The sequence below is a fragment of the Neltuma alba genome, unplaced genomic scaffold (genome assembly GCF_004799145.2).
Source record: "Neltuma alba isolate B1F8T4 unplaced genomic scaffold, ASM479914v2 tig00006341_pilon, whole genome shotgun sequence".
NCBI classification, from domain to species: domain Eukaryota; kingdom Viridiplantae; phylum Streptophyta; class Magnoliopsida; order Fabales; family Fabaceae; genus Neltuma; species Neltuma alba.
Genome location: NW_021634436.1, coordinates 1 through 14,800, shown reverse-complemented (window position 1 = coordinate 14,800; position 14,800 = coordinate 1). Strand labels below are relative to the sequence as shown.

General features: G+C 39.1%; 4 protein-coding genes across 5 annotated transcripts; 3 read left to right on the top strand and 1 right to left on the bottom strand.

Annotated features, from left to right (window-relative positions):
* Nucleotides 1-554: 554 nt before the first annotated feature.
* LOC114750177 (uncharacterized) lies at nucleotides 555-2,798 on the top strand. Its single transcript, XM_028938724.1, has 4 exons — nucleotides 555-747; nucleotides 1,430-1,564; nucleotides 2,119-2,306; nucleotides 2,451-2,798. The coding sequence occupies exons 1-4, from the start codon at nucleotides 689-691 to the stop codon at nucleotides 2,654-2,656; spliced, it is 588 nt and encodes a 195-aa protein (XP_028794557.1). The 5' UTR covers nucleotides 555-688; the 3' UTR covers nucleotides 2,657-2,798.
* A 989-nt stretch (nucleotides 2,799-3,787) lies between these two features.
* Nucleotides 3,788-7,026, top strand: LOC114750176 (auxin-responsive protein IAA11). 2 transcript variants are annotated; one of them, XM_028938723.1, is made up of 5 exons: nucleotides 3,788-4,270; nucleotides 5,463-5,764; nucleotides 5,880-6,018; nucleotides 6,471-6,532; nucleotides 6,618-7,026. In XM_028938723.1, the coding sequence occupies exons 1-5, from the start codon at nucleotides 3,975-3,977 to the stop codon at nucleotides 6,656-6,658; spliced, it is 840 nt and encodes a 279-aa protein (XP_028794556.1). In that variant the 5' UTR covers nucleotides 3,788-3,974; the 3' UTR covers nucleotides 6,659-7,026. The 2 variants fall into 2 exon arrangements, with proteins under 2 accessions (XP_028794556.1, XP_028794555.1); XM_028938722.1 differs by having other exon boundaries at nucleotides 3,789-4,270; nucleotides 5,877-6,018.
* A 1,487-nt stretch (nucleotides 7,027-8,513) lies between these two features.
* On the top strand, nucleotides 8,514-10,303 carry LOC114750172 (photosystem II reaction center PSB28 protein, chloroplastic-like). The gene is made up of 2 exons (XM_028938720.1): nucleotides 8,514-8,666; nucleotides 9,547-10,303. Exons 1-2 carry the CDS (start codon nucleotides 8,594-8,596, stop codon nucleotides 10,011-10,013), a joined length of 540 nt encoding a protein of 179 aa, XP_028794553.1. The 5' UTR covers nucleotides 8,514-8,593; the 3' UTR covers nucleotides 10,014-10,303.
* A 168-nt stretch (nucleotides 10,304-10,471) lies between these two features.
* Nucleotides 10,472-13,338, bottom strand: LOC114750171 (subtilisin-like protease SBT1.2). Its single transcript, XM_028938718.1, is given in 2 exon segments — nucleotides 10,472-11,802; nucleotides 11,804-13,338. Coding segments are annotated over 2 exon segments (2,298 nt in total). The 5' UTR covers nucleotides 13,004-13,338; the 3' UTR covers nucleotides 10,472-10,704.
* Between the last annotated feature and the right edge of the window lie 1,462 nt (nucleotides 13,339-14,800).

Sequence of the window (14,800 nt, the reverse complement as noted above, 5' to 3'; positions counted from 1 at the left end):
GGCAGTGAATGACAAACAATGGCTCACCAATAATAGTTCAAGAAATGTTCTATAAATTTCTTTTAGTAAATAAATATTTTGGTTGCATACAAATAAACTACTTGCCATATTGAAAAGGGAAATGACATGTCGCATCGAAAAGGAGAAAATCATGGTTAGGTTTTAAAAGTAAAACCGACAATTTTTTTTTAAAAATTGTTACAAATATTAACTGAAATAATCATAGAATAAAGTATTTAAGTTTTGAACTGTAATTTTTTTACAACTAAGATTCTCTTTATAATTATCTGAATTGATATTTATGACGCTTTTCTTAATTTTTTTTAAAAAGAATCTAACGGTCATTATTATTAATTTAGCTTGTTGGACTCAAATGGGCGTCTAAACTTTTTTGAAATATTGTTTTCACTTATGCTCTTATGGATAGACAGTGATGATCCGATCCAATTAATCCAATTTAAAAGCAGAAGGGTTGTTACCCAAAAAAAAACAAAACAAAACGAAACAAAAGGGCAAAGAGGTTCAGAGAACAGTGAAGTAACGAAAAAAGCCCTAAAAAGGTTGGACTGACGGACGGAGAAAAACCATTTTGTTCAGGGCGTGTCGTGTCACTCTTATAATCCGCACAGTTGACAGCAAGAAAATCTCTACTGTGGGGGACAGATCTCAACCAAGATCGAAGTGTGGAATGTTGGTTACGCGGTTGAGTTCCTTCCTCAGAAGCTTTTCAAAACCTCAGATTTCCAGGTTAATTCCCTATTGATTCTTGCAGCATTTCATTGCGCAAGGGCTTCCTGTTTCTATCCGTAAATATTGATTCCTGTGACTGCTTCTGGATTTTTGTTCTTTTGTATTGTAACATTGAGCATCCTGGTTCTGTTAGAGGCTATATTAATTAAGGTGTGAAAATTAATGATTTTGAGGGTCGTAAGATGGGCAGATACCCTCAAATTGTTTTAACCATCACTGCTACGCTTGAATCCTGGGTATTAGAGCTCAACAAATTATTGAACTCTCCAAGTTTTTGCTAAGCAGAGTTGGGGAATTGCATCAACTGGTAGTTAAGGCAGTGGATAGTGGAGGGAGTTCCGACGGCCCCTGATGTGAGACTAGAGCCATGGAATTGGTAGCTCAACAAAATTTGGACTTGCTAATTTTGTATTTTTGCCCCAAAACGTTTACACCGCATAGCAGTTATTTTGGTCAAGGTGAAATCCAAAATTGAGAAAGCTGTTTGATTAAATCAACAAGGAAATCAACACCAGTTATCTTTTACTATCAAATCTCTCTCAGATGAAATCAACTAAACATACAAATTGAGATTTTTCGGTGAAAGAAGACTTGGCAAGAATCCCTTACTGTTACTTTTTGAAAATTTGGTGATCAATATATGAACGGAATGGTCCTTCTTGTGACTATGACTTTGCAGGTCCATAAAAAATGTAGAAGAGGAGGAGAGCAAACCTTACGTTCGTAAGGCAGTTTCATTTGTTTTGATTACCATTACTGGTGGAGTTGCTCTTAGTGCGCTGGATGACCTTGCTATCTATCGAGGCTGTAGTAGGTATTTGTTGTTGTTTATTTATTTTTCCAAGCTTTGGTATTTGTTGTTATTCTTAAATTGAATGTAATTTTCTGCGTTTAAGAGTTCAATAAAAGCAACTTTAGTCTTATCCATAAGCATCTGGCGGACATGATATGGCTAATAAGAACCGTTTTTCCATGTTGTGTAGTGTACAGTTTAGACCTAAGTACAAAATAGGCCTCACAATTCAGTGCACATAGTGATGGCTATCATCCTACCTTTATTACATTTGGAGAAGGTTGTTCGCTGTTGGTTTTAACTGGAAACTGAAGCTGGGCCAGTTTATTTATGCCGCCTGTAAATAATACTAGTAGTATTACAGCCATCTCTTGTTAACATTTAAATAAGGGAAGGAGTCTATTGGGCAAAAAATTGCGTGCAGATAAGTTTGGAAGACTCATTAAGTAATTCTGTCTTTCTCTAACTTTAGATATTGGATGCTCAAGCTACGTCAATACTTCTGTGTGTGACTGTCCCCCTGAAATTCTGTGAGCCTTAGCAACTTTTAAAATTGTTTGTGGGGAACTTTGCAGCAAGGCTATGGAGAAAGCGAGCAAGAACCAGGCGATGATAGAGGCTCTTGGGGAACCAATCGTTAAAGGTCCATGGTACAATGCATCTCTTGCAGTAGCTCATAAGAGGCATTCTGTGTCTTGCTCATTTCCTGTTTCGGGGCCACAAGGCACTGGGTTGTTACAGCTGAAGGCAGTTCGTAATGGAGGTGAGCAAAGTAAATGCTTGTTTTTATCACATTACATTTTTTTTAGTATCAAACAAAGGGAAGAAGATGATGCGTGCTATTTCTCTTGCCAGTGGCCAGTATGAGAAGGTTTGTTTTGACCATTTAATGGGTTTGGTTGAACAGATGATACCTGGTCTTCCTTTTTCCTTCCTCGTGATTGGGAGATTTTAATCATGGACGCTCTTCTGCATGTACCTGGAAATGATGAAAAGCGCCAAACGTTGCGGATTGATCTCTCTGAAAGGCTGCCTACTCCATGCACTGCATGCACCGAGCGCACACCATGTATCGCACAGAACGCAGAAACAAATATGACCACTGAACAATAATAATATTACTAATTCCGGGAATATACGATTTTTGGAAACCAGGGGATATCAATATTTGTTTTTGCTTCCCTGAAGGAATAAATTTCGAAATTTTCTTCTTGGTGCGAAATATTTTGATATAATTAGCTATGTTATTTTATTACAAAATGGCTCTTGTATTTAGGACTGAAAAAATATTTTATAAATGCGTGGCATGTATTGTGATCTCTGATTGGTCGTCTTGTCTGATTGATCTGTTCTCCGTTAAACAAATGGACAACGGAAGAGGATGGTGATCGACATTCAAAGTCAAACTGCCGTCAATGCTGTGGATCGTATCCGACCGTTTTGTTTTCTCCGTATGAGTATGAATGAATGCTGATGAGCTTATAGGATGCTTCGTTCTAATGGATGCTGAAAGAAATTAGCTGATTAAAATCATGATTCCACATTGACGTGGGGCTGTTAATGGCAATGGAACTTATGGAAGTGTGGAATCCAGTGCGGCGGGGGAGCACGGTGGCACACAGTATGATTTTGGAGGGTATGGAGGAGGAGGCAACGTGTGGTAGAAAGTGTCTGCTGGGTAGCGGACATAGTGGAGGGAGGTTTCATCACGAACTTTGTAAGCTGAGCTGTTACACGGGGACGCCACGATCATGACTCATTCATTACTCATAGGCGCTCCGCTTTCCGAGCCGTGTGATGTCTGGTCCCACCCTTGTCGGCTTGTCGGCGGGTACCGCGACATTTGGTTTCCAACTAGCAAGTTCGCTTTCCCCCAACTCATATTCCTTTGTCTTTGTATTTATCCCCAAGGGGCTTGGATAAATCAGAATATGCTGCTTCTTTTTTTTCCTCCAATTTTTGAGCTGAATTTTAATCATTTCTTATGTTAAACATAAAACGATGTTCATTTATAAATAACACTCCAACAGAGAGGAAAAGCTATAAAATAAAATTTGGAGCTGTCGAAACGATGAAACTGGTGCGCAGCGGAATGAGAATTATCTGGGGTGCAAAGGACGCAAAAACGTCTAGAAGAAGGAGAAAAGTACAAGGTTTGAGGAGACATTGATGGAGGCGCACAAACCAGACATGTGGGTCACACCGCAATCACTACCCCTTCTTTATCACGGCACCTATCCTCCTTCCTTTCCCCCTTACCGTCACAACAACACACCTAACCTCACCATTTATCCTTTCTTTTCATTCACCGCTTCGCCAAACTCCTCCAAACGCACTAGCCCCATACCTTCTTCTGTGTCCGCCCTCCCACTAGTTGTCTTAATTCCTTCTTCTTTTAGTTCGTCTTCTGCGGGCTTCGGAACAATTTGTGATGCAGGGTGATTCTTCTCCGCGCTCGATGCTCACGGAGTCTAAAGAGGATAACTTGGTCCTTTCTTCTGAGGATTCGTCTTGCCCTGATGAGTCCGAGCTTGAATTGGGTCTTGGCTTAAGCCTTTCTCATCCTCGACTCAAGTCTCAGCCTCCTCCAACGACTCAGTATGCTAGAATTTTGACTGCTATGGATTTTTCTTCCTCAGCCTCCTCCTCCGCCTCCTCTTCCTCTCCTAACGCGACAGCTGGCACCAAGAGAGCTGCTGATTCTCTTGTCGCTTCAAACGGTCCTAGGTAAATACATAGCCTTCAGATTATTTTCCCCTATCATTTGTTAGTTTTTCTACTTATGGATCCACTCTTTTTATGATCTTAAAATAATAGATTGATGGTGTTTTGGTGATATATCAAACTAGGATTTTTACTGCATTTTTTTCTCGAATACCAGTGAATTTATTGTTGCTACTGGTTCCGGTGAGTCAAATTCTTGGTAATTCACTTCTAATATTGCATCGCAATGAATGTTTACCTGATTTGGAGTTATAATTGTGCTTGGGACTTTAACATTTTATTTGCTGATATGAACTTAACAAAGTATTACTGTATCAATCTATCCTAAGAAAATGAATTTGAAAAATGAACGGGCGAAGGGGTAACTCTGAAATTTTACTCCTAATCTTTTATTTACAAGAGCTCCTGCTCTTTTCCTCCCGATTAAAAGCTGGAAATTTAATTTTATGCTCAAGAATTATGTTACGATGTCTATCAATTTTGCCTCGTGAGAATTATTTCGTGTTCTTATTGCCACAATTCTTTAGAGGGTTTAGCAAATCGTGACCTTTAAGAAACCTAAATTCGCTGTCGTGAAGGTAAAAGCCTGGGGACATTACAATTCAAATCCATTGGGTTTAATAAATAGGAGAAACATATGTCATGGCGTCTCAATATTGGGACAGTCATGCATTTTTGAGTAAAAAGGATTGTTATTTCACAACTGAAACTGAATGCTATCGGAATCTTGAATAATTGGCACACGAGCTATATAGACAAGTAAAACTTTGATCTAATGTGTACTTGGGGCTTGGCAGTTTGACTTAGATTTCGATTCAGCAGTTAGAGTTTGAGCAGAATAAAAAATGAGTTTAAACTACGTCTGTGTTTCATCTACTTTTTGCAGAGTAGAGTTATCGCATAACTCTGCTAAATTGTTGAGTCATTTTCTGCTTTTCTAACAATTAGAATGCTTTCACTTATGTCCCGTGAGATGAATAATTTACAGTTTACTATTTCTCAACAAGTACTTGGTCATTTGTTGAACCGTGTTTCTGGTTCTAACTATTCCCAGTGATGTATTTTGGACTGTGCCTCAGCTGTTTCAACTCAGAAATGAAATGAATAAATATTTGCCACTTTTATCTTCCTCTATTCACTGATGGGATTGTTACTTATTTATTGATTTATTTTTTGTCTTCAAATTCTTCAACAGTCAAGTTGTTGGATGGCCTCCTCTTCGAGCATACAGAATGAACAGCTTTAATAATAATCACTCAAAATCTCCAGCCACTGAGGCGAAGGGTAATCAAACAGCTGCAAGGAAGGCCACTGACAATGGTAGTAATAAAAACAATAGTATTGCGAAAGAAGAAGCACACATTAGGAGATCCCTGTTTGTGAAGGTAAATATGGACGGGACACCTATTGGAAGGAAGGTTGATTTGAGTGCTCATGGTTCCTATGAAAACTTGGCGCGTGCTTTGGAGGATATGTTTAACGAACCGGCTACCAAAGGTGAGTTTCCTTGGCCTTAGAGAATCAACCATAAAATCATGTGCTAGCTTTATAGATTTAAAAGATTCTCCTCTACCTTTTCTCTTTTCATTGGCATTTGCTCAATTTTCAGCAGGATTAAATGGGGAGGATCGTGGTATTGTCGTTGGAGCAAAAAAGAGACACTTAAACTTGCTGGATGAATCTTCCAATTTCGTGCTGACTTACGAAGACAAAGAAGGAGACTGGATGCTTGTTGGAGATGTTCCTTGGGAGTAAGCATCTTATTCATGATATGACTTTCATACTATTCAATTGCGATGTCCTAGTGACTAAGTTACTGTAACTGAGTACTTACTGCTGTAATATGAGCTCAACTGGCCTTGTTCATAAGAATGCAATTGAGGTTCTGTAACTGAGTACTTACTGTGCAAATCTGCGGGATAGAACTAATCTGCAACTGCTGACACTGTCCTACTTCTGTGAGCTTTTGTTTTTTTTTTTTGGTTTGGCTTGACTGCTTCTGTGAGAGTTGAGGGTTATGGTTTTGTTGTTTCATAAGGAGAACCATGAAGTAAATGTCTCTGTATTCCTGATCTTTGTTAGAATAAGCTATGTCTGGCTTTGCTTGGTAGTAATTGTTAGCTGTCTTAATAGTAATCGTGAAAATCAGGACTTGTTAAATCTGGTTTGATATTGACTCTTTCCCCTCTATAATTGCAACCAGTATGTTTCTCAATTCTGTGAGGAGGCTTAGAATTATGAGGACGTCTGAGGCAAATGGACTTGGTAAGCAGATGCGCTATTTGTCACATTTTTGACTCAACCCTTGTCAGTATTTTTCTCTAATATAGTTTCTTTCTTATACATGCAGCGCCAAGACTGGAGGAGAAGAAGAGCAGACTGAGAAGTTAGCTCATGTAGATATGGAAACTCTGCATAGTTTAGGAAACACGCAACTTTTGGCCTGTAAAGTGATACACGTTATAGAGGAAAAATAGAAAAAGAAGGGGGGAAAAAAAAACGAAGATGGAAAAGTAGAAGAATGGATTCTGAGATATTTAAAAAGTGAAAACGGGTTTATTTTTGTTAAATGTTGTGAGCGTGGGATGCATTTCAACTTTCTTGTCCATCAAATCTTAATTGCAATTTTTTTTTTGTGGTAGTGTAACGAAAATTTCTAATTTAGCCGAGTGAAATGGACAAGATGAGTTTTGTGGCGTTGTATACATTGCAATTAAAGTTGCTTCAATAATTAATGGAGGTTGTGTTGCTTGTTATTTGTATTCCTGCGAATGGTCACTTACCGTTGACTCAGTGTGTGGGGAGTTCTCTTGCCGTTGCCGAGGATGTAACTGACGAGATAAAGTGAGAGGTCAACAACTGTTTCTTTACAACCGATCATCCCATCATTTCGGCTAGACTGCGCAATTCTTGACTAGACTCGTGTTGTGGTAGAACACCCAATCAACAAGCGACCTCTGTACTTGCTTGCCATTAGATGCATCTGTAAAATAAATTTTTTCCTTTTATATTTATCAACAAGTTATTTGTTTGTTGAAATGATAAGTGATTTTATTTTCATGAGGAGGGGAATACAAATTTAAATGTTAAGAAATATATTTATTAAAAGAATTTTAGCCTTAAGTTTAATAGAGATTAGTTCCAAGTGAAAATTGACTTGATGATATCTTGAGTTACATCCACAAAAAAATTTCTTATATATTTATCTAATTTGTCTCATATAGTGTAAAATTTATTTAAAACAGGAGTATCAAATCCTCTCTATTAAGGGGATGTTTGGGAAGTATCAGAAGTGCTTTTGAAAAATATTTTTTTACAAATTAAAATAAATTCCTATATATATTTACATCATATACTGTAAAAATATGATTTTAATTCTATCTAAATACTCTTCTGATCCTTAATATAAGACCCATTTAACTAATTTGATTAGATTAAGGAAGTTAGGTAAGTTAGTTAATTATAAAAAATATGACACATTTTCCTAAAACACCATAATCATCTTTTTTAATACCTCCACTCCCTCTTTTATTTGGTTATGGTTGGGAGAGTATCTATAGGGGTAATTTAGAGAAAATTGATAAATATGAGAAATGGGTCTTATATTTAGGATCGAAACTAACTCAACAATTGAGTCCTATATTAAAGACCGGAGGAGTACTTCTTAAGGCTTACTTTTATTTCGAACTTAATTATCCTGATGCGAGCTATAGTGTGTAGATGTGTAAAACGAAACCAATTGAGCGCCTGGAATGCCATCAACCTCCGAGGCCCCCCCCCTCAACGGGTCATCTTGTTGGGTTCACTACTTCACTTGTGGTGTTTGGGCCTCTCTCCAGTCTCCATGTTCCATTTAACAGTAGCAATATTAATTAACCAGCTGAAATTGATCCAAGTGGTAAGCGGTTTGGTACCGCTTAAGTGAGGTCTCGAGTTTGAGTCTCAACGTATGCAGAAATCCCTATCGTGAGACTCACCCACCACATCTAGGTGCGCGACGCGGATCGGATCCAGATATAGTCAGAGTAAAATTCCAGTGAACTAGGTAGACAACAAAAAAAAAAAGGAAAAGTAACAATATTAATTATCTTATAATTATAATAATAGTAAATTCCAGATGCATGCAACCTGTATCCATATTTGTTGCCAGGTCAGCATGGCGAAGGTGGCCAGTCCCCGCCTGAGATGATAATTCCTTTGTCAAGCGAATGGCTGTCTTTGTTACACACCATATTTCCTTCGAGCCACAATTCTGCTTCTTTTCCACTTCTGGTTCTATAGGACGCTTTCTCTTACTCTCTCTCCAATCTCTCTCTCCTCCTCGCAATGGCAACTCTCCACTCTCTTGCATTGTCGTCTCCGCTCCCTAACTCTCTTCAGAAGTCCCGTTCTTTCTTAGGTACGACCATCCTCTTATGATATCCCCCCAGTTCTGCTATTCTCTGCGTTTTTCCTCTGTTTATTTTTTGTCCTCTCTCTCCACTTAACGCGTAGGGTTGATGAAATCAGGGTGGCCATTTTTATAGAATTTCAGTCAGTTTGTTTGGGTCGGGCAGAAGGAAGACAACAATAATGTTTCCATTTTTTATAGGAGGTTTCGACTTGTTCAAATAGATGCGCCGGCTAATGGTTGATAATTTGTTTCATCTGAAGTTTTTGTAAACTGAAGTGACCTAGGGTTGTTCCATGCTGGTAACTATTTGATAATATAAAGTTTGTAATTTCTCTGTGCACTGGTTCTGTGCGTTGGTGATTGACGACACCACTCTTTCTGCCTTTATATTAGGACATTGAGGCGTCCTTTACTGATACTTCTGACTATATACCACCGTTTTCGGTGGAAGGAGGAAGTTGTCTGACTTAGTGACTTTATTCCAAGGCCACAAGCTCAAGGGTTTCTGGCCTGTCCTTGGTTTGATAATAATTCTCTCTCTCTGTGTGGGTATAACATCTTTTTATTTTTTTTTCCCATCCAAAAAGAGTAGTTAGTGGCACCTTCATTTATCTTGGACGGGGCAGGCTTTGTGTTCCCCCCTCCTCTCTCTGATCTTGCATCCTTGTGAATTCTAATTGGAAAGAAACTAATTAATTTTTGAAGCCCTTAGTTTCAGGTGCAGTCGGGCATCTCTATATTTGATCAATTTTCTGTATCATTATCCCTTGACCTTGGCCTGAAGTGCATGTATATATCTGGCAATAGTAGCAGATAAGCAGAGTAATAAATATTTTCCCACTATCTGGTATTTTTGGTGTACCTGACGGTCTCTTTGTTTCCGCAGTCTCATCTTTGGCTGTTCATCGAAGTACACATTCCTCATTCAATGGCCAGTCTTTATCCCTGCCTCGTCTGAGGCTGCCTTCGGTAGCACTAAATCCTCCAACACGCGGACCCATTATTATGATGGTCAAACCAACCATACAGTTCATCCAAGGAACAGACGAGCTAACGGTGCCAGATGTAAGGCTCACTAAATCGAGAGATGGAACAAATGGCATGGCTATCTTCAGGTTTGATCAGCCCTCAGTTTTCGATTCTTCTGGTGAAGTTGGTGACATCACAGGCTTCTATATGATTGATGAGGAAGGTGTACTTCAATCGGTTGATGTGAGTGCCAAATTTATCAATGGGAAGCCTTCGGGAATTGAAGCCAAGTATGTAATGCGATCTCCACGGGAGTGGGATAGATTCATGAGATTCATGGAGCGGTACTCCAATGCTAATGGTTTGCAATTCATTAAAAAATGAGTCATTGTGCTAACTCTTCTCTTTTCCCCACTCTTCTTTTTCCATTTGTCATGAAGTTGGCTTTTGTATTATAGTAGAATAATGGATTCATGTGCATGTAAATCTATTCACATACACATATCCTTCTGAGTTCATCTGAATTGCAAAAATTTTGCTCTTTCTGCTGTTGTCTAGATCTTACCAGACTCTTTCTTGGAACTGAGTTCATATAGCTCTTGGTTATATGACTTCCTATAGTATGTTTATCTTGCTTTGAAGTTAGGCGAGCAATACCATGGAGCATTACATTATTGCCAGCATGTGTCAACCTGCTTTATCATTAATATTACTTCTTGATAGCTTATTCATGGATGTCTCAGTTTATGTACCTTCTGTAATTGTGTACTGCCTTACTTCACAATCCCAAATTCTGTTTCTCTTAAGGCTTTGGTGCGGGAAACTTTATATCTATTAAATAACACATACTCGGTTTTGAAAAGACAAGTACTTAATAGAATTTTTTTTAATACAGCTAGGTCTGACCAATTATTTAGCAGAGTACTATATTAATGGTCTGCCTATCAAGAAACCACCTCGAAACTTCGCCAACGACTTTGCGAGAGATAAAGTGTTTGAAGCAATAATACTGGGAAAGCAAGGTCTACGACAAACTGAATTGCCATATTCTATAGCTTTCTTGTCCCCTCTGCTATTAAACCTTCCAAGTTACTGCAATGGGGCTTCTGACCCTGTAGGAGCCATTCTGAGAATGAACCCATGTTAAGTGTCCTTCTGCAGATGTCATCGAATCAGCTCCTTTCACCTTCCTTGATATAAACCACACCCTGTAATTCAACCTTTGATATATACGGTCGAATACCAGGCGCCTGGGTTTTACTATCACTTTCACTCCTTGAGGTGCCATAACCTCCAATGAGTAGGTGGAGTTAGGACTTCCCACGTTAGTTAGTCTCCTGCTGAACTTCTTCATACTCATTCCGTCCTTAAAGATCACAGAAAATGATGGATAGTTAAGGCTGAAGCCTTTGTTCGCCCGCAAGATATCATGGCAACTCACTTTTCTGTGAGTTATGCTGAAAATTTCTGATGACGTATATCCAAGTGTGCAAAGATGAGTGACATAATCATCTGGTCCGATATCATAAACGAGACCTGGGTTTATAGCTCTCTCTGGATTCACATGGCCTGCTCCCATGGCAAACACACTTGCTGGTTTATCTCCATCAAGTATGGGGCTTCCTGCCCGGTCGGTTACTTCAGCTGTTGTCATTATCGCAGACTTGATAGCTGCTGGGCTCCATGTTGGGTGTGCTGAGCGGATGAGAGCAGTGATTCCACTGACATGAGGACAAGACATTGAAGTACCTGACATGACGGAGAAGTTTACTCTTCTAGAATCTTCCGGAAGGGCTGTGGGACCCAGGTTTTGAGGCCAAGCAGCAATGATATTGACACCTGGAGCAATTATATCTGGTTTGAGGATTGAAGGGTTAGTAAAACTTGGTCCTCTGGCTGAAAATCTTGCCACCGCTGGAGCCCTGGACCTTCCTATAACAGTTCCTTCAAATTCAAGCCGAGCAAGGGGCCTCTCTGTGGAGTTTATATAAGCTTTTAAGCGAATAGATTCATCAAAGCCTATCAACGTTGCAGGAAGGACATGAACATCAACCGAATCCTCTTCCAAGTTTATCGCTGTGTTTGCCAAAATCATGGCAGCACCACCTGCTTCCTTCACAACTTGACCTTTTTCTGCTCTCCCATTGATGCCTCTATCACACACCACCATTTTTACCCCTAACTTTGTCCCTTGGAAGAGACCCTGCGAGGCAAAATTGACTCATCCTATCCCCATCAGTCAGATAAACTAGCTCGAGTTCTTTGCCTGTGCTCATAAGTCGGTTTGCTGGATAAATGGATTCTCCATAGAGAATTCGCCCATTTCCCATGCGAACTGTAGCTGGGAATTTTCTATCCAGTGTGCTGGCACCAACAGTGGCAATCCATGGGGCTTCATTGGCAACAGACATTGCCATCGGGCCATTGTTTCCAGCTGCACAGACAACCGCAATCCCATGTTCCATCGCTCGAAAGCTTCCAATGGCGATATTATCATTGTATAGAGGTACCGGGAAGCCACCTAGAGACAAGGAGAGAACGTCCACGCCATCTCTAATGGCTGCATCCATAGCAGCTAGGATATCAGAATTATAGCAGCCATTGAACCAGCACACTTTGTATACTGCAATGTGAGCCTGAGGAGCCATTCCTCTAGCCACACCAGAAGCATAACCAAGGACATTAGCCGTAGGCACTGATGCTCCAGCAGCAGTAGATGAAGTGTGAGTGCCATGGCCAGTTGAATCTCTCGGCGAGAGATACTCTGCAATTCTTGAAGGTGAAGCTGCAAGATGACCTTTGGTGAAGTACCTTGCTCCAACGAGTTTTCGGTTGCAATGGGAAGAGTTAAAGGCCTGACCGTTCTGGCATATGCCCTTCCATTTCTTGGGAATTGGAGGCATTCCGTGATCATTGAAGCTTGGACTCTCTGGCCACACTCCTGTATCAAGCACCCCAATTATGGTTCCACGGCCAAAACTTGACCGATACCAAGCGTCTTCTCCCCTGGGGTTCAGTCCTAAGAACTTGTAAGAGTAGGTGGTTTGAATCTGGATCTTGTCGTCCGGTCTAATGGAGATAACATCAGGGAGGCTTTGCAAGTGCTCCACTTCAGACTCTGTCAACTGAACTGCAAAACCGTCCATGGCGGAACGGTATGAGTAAAGGAGGCGACAAGAAGGGTCGTTGTCATCAGACAAAATGGTCTGCTGTAAAAAGGAAAGATGCCATTGGAGCTTGGAGGTGAAGAGAGAGCTGGTTGTGCCATGCGGGTCTAGCTGAACTATGTAAGTTGCTAAAGAATCTGCATGGATGGTGCGAATGAAGTGGAACAGAAGAGTGAGAAAGAAAAAGTGAACTTTTTGGGATTCCATGACTGGTAGTACGAGAATTGTATGTGGGGTGCATGATTTGGTGGGAAGGTAGGAGGGGGTATTTGAAGGCGTAAGGGGAGAGAATTGAAAACAGGAGAGCGAGGGAACATGAAGCTCGTGAAGTACAAGAGCTCTTCATCACGAGGATCCTTTGTGAAGGGAGCGAGAGAAACAGAAAGAAACGAGACGGGAGAATGATTTCGGAATCGAGGAGCCTGCTGTGACCATCACGAGATGTTTAGGTTAGCTTTAATAGAAGCTTAAGTAGCCGTTAGTTTCAAATTCTCTCAGTTCACTTTGGCATGTAGATATTAGGATTTGCTATGCTTAGCTTCCTTTTACCCCCTGCCAAGGCACCATAAATCTATCGTGCGAATTTGCATTTAATGCGTCCTCTGTTCAATTCGGGATCAAAGGCTCCATCTTCCGCTGGGGTCGCGTGTTTTATAATGTGAAACGACGTTATTTGTATCTTTATCATTAATTTTCAAGTCAGAATTCAATGATCAAGACATGAAGAATGACACATAAATTTAATCCTTTTAATATCCATAAAACTTGAATTAACTGGGATATAGAACAGTTTATGCAGTTGCACAATCCAAATCACTTCACAAATCATGAATTCCATGGCCATCCTCTAGTGCTGCTTGCTCGAAAATCGCATAGATTTTTTCAGAGAATTATTCAACTAGACCAAAAATGGCAACCAGCTCAATTGGAAAATATGAAGGAATTTTCATCAAGATTAAAGGGGTCGATGATGAAGAGTTCAGCAATTCACCGCTAAAGAATACTCGCGATATAATCTATTTATTTTGTTTTATATGCTTTATTTTGCGTACCTCAAATATTTTCAAACTTCTAAAATATTTTAAAATCTGCTCACTCAGATCATATATAATTTAAATTGAGATAAAATGCAAATTTATTCTGAAAGTTTTTATTTAAAATTGTCAGACACCTAATTCTTTTTCATATTATTTTAGAAATTTAAAAACTGTCATAATTTTGCCTCCTACTATTAAAGATAGCAGCGTTCAATATTAATATTTTAATGATTAATGTTAGTGTTTTTTAATCTTTGCAGGTATTTCAATTACATGCATAAAATTAAATTTTATTTATAAGATTTAATATTTACTTCTTTGTGTTTCTTTTATAATTAATATAATTTTATATATAGACCTCTTTTGTCAAATTAACCGGGTACAAAGGAATCCAATGATCTACAAGTGAAGATCTTTTTTTTTGGGAAAAATTCGGAGAAAATTCTCAGTTAAAAGTTTTATTAGTGAAAATGACCTAATAAATTTCTATATTTTGTATTAATATGTTGCGAATTTGTGTACAAAATTTTGATACTCTAATGTAAGTTTCTCTCACCACTAAAATTTTAAATGGGGACCTTTTCCAATTTTCTTTTTCCCCCCAATGTTAGTAATCTTGATCAAGTATGCAATTAAGAAATTATTTAGAATAACTTATAAACAATTTTTTAATAATAATTTATTAAATATGAAGTAGGTATATTAAAAAAATTTTGTTTTAGAACCTGAAACATATATATAGATATATATAGTAATGCCAAGTACTATCACAATAAATATACTAACTGACTTGCTCACTGCATGGGCACCGATTACAGAATTCTTAACAATCCTCCCACTCCAAGAATTACTACAGTTTCTTGATCTAGTCTTGTCATTCAAAAAAAAAGAAAGAAAGGGCTCCAACTGAGATGAGATCAGACACAGCGTGCAGAAACTCGGTGGCATGGGCTTCTCGCATCTGAGT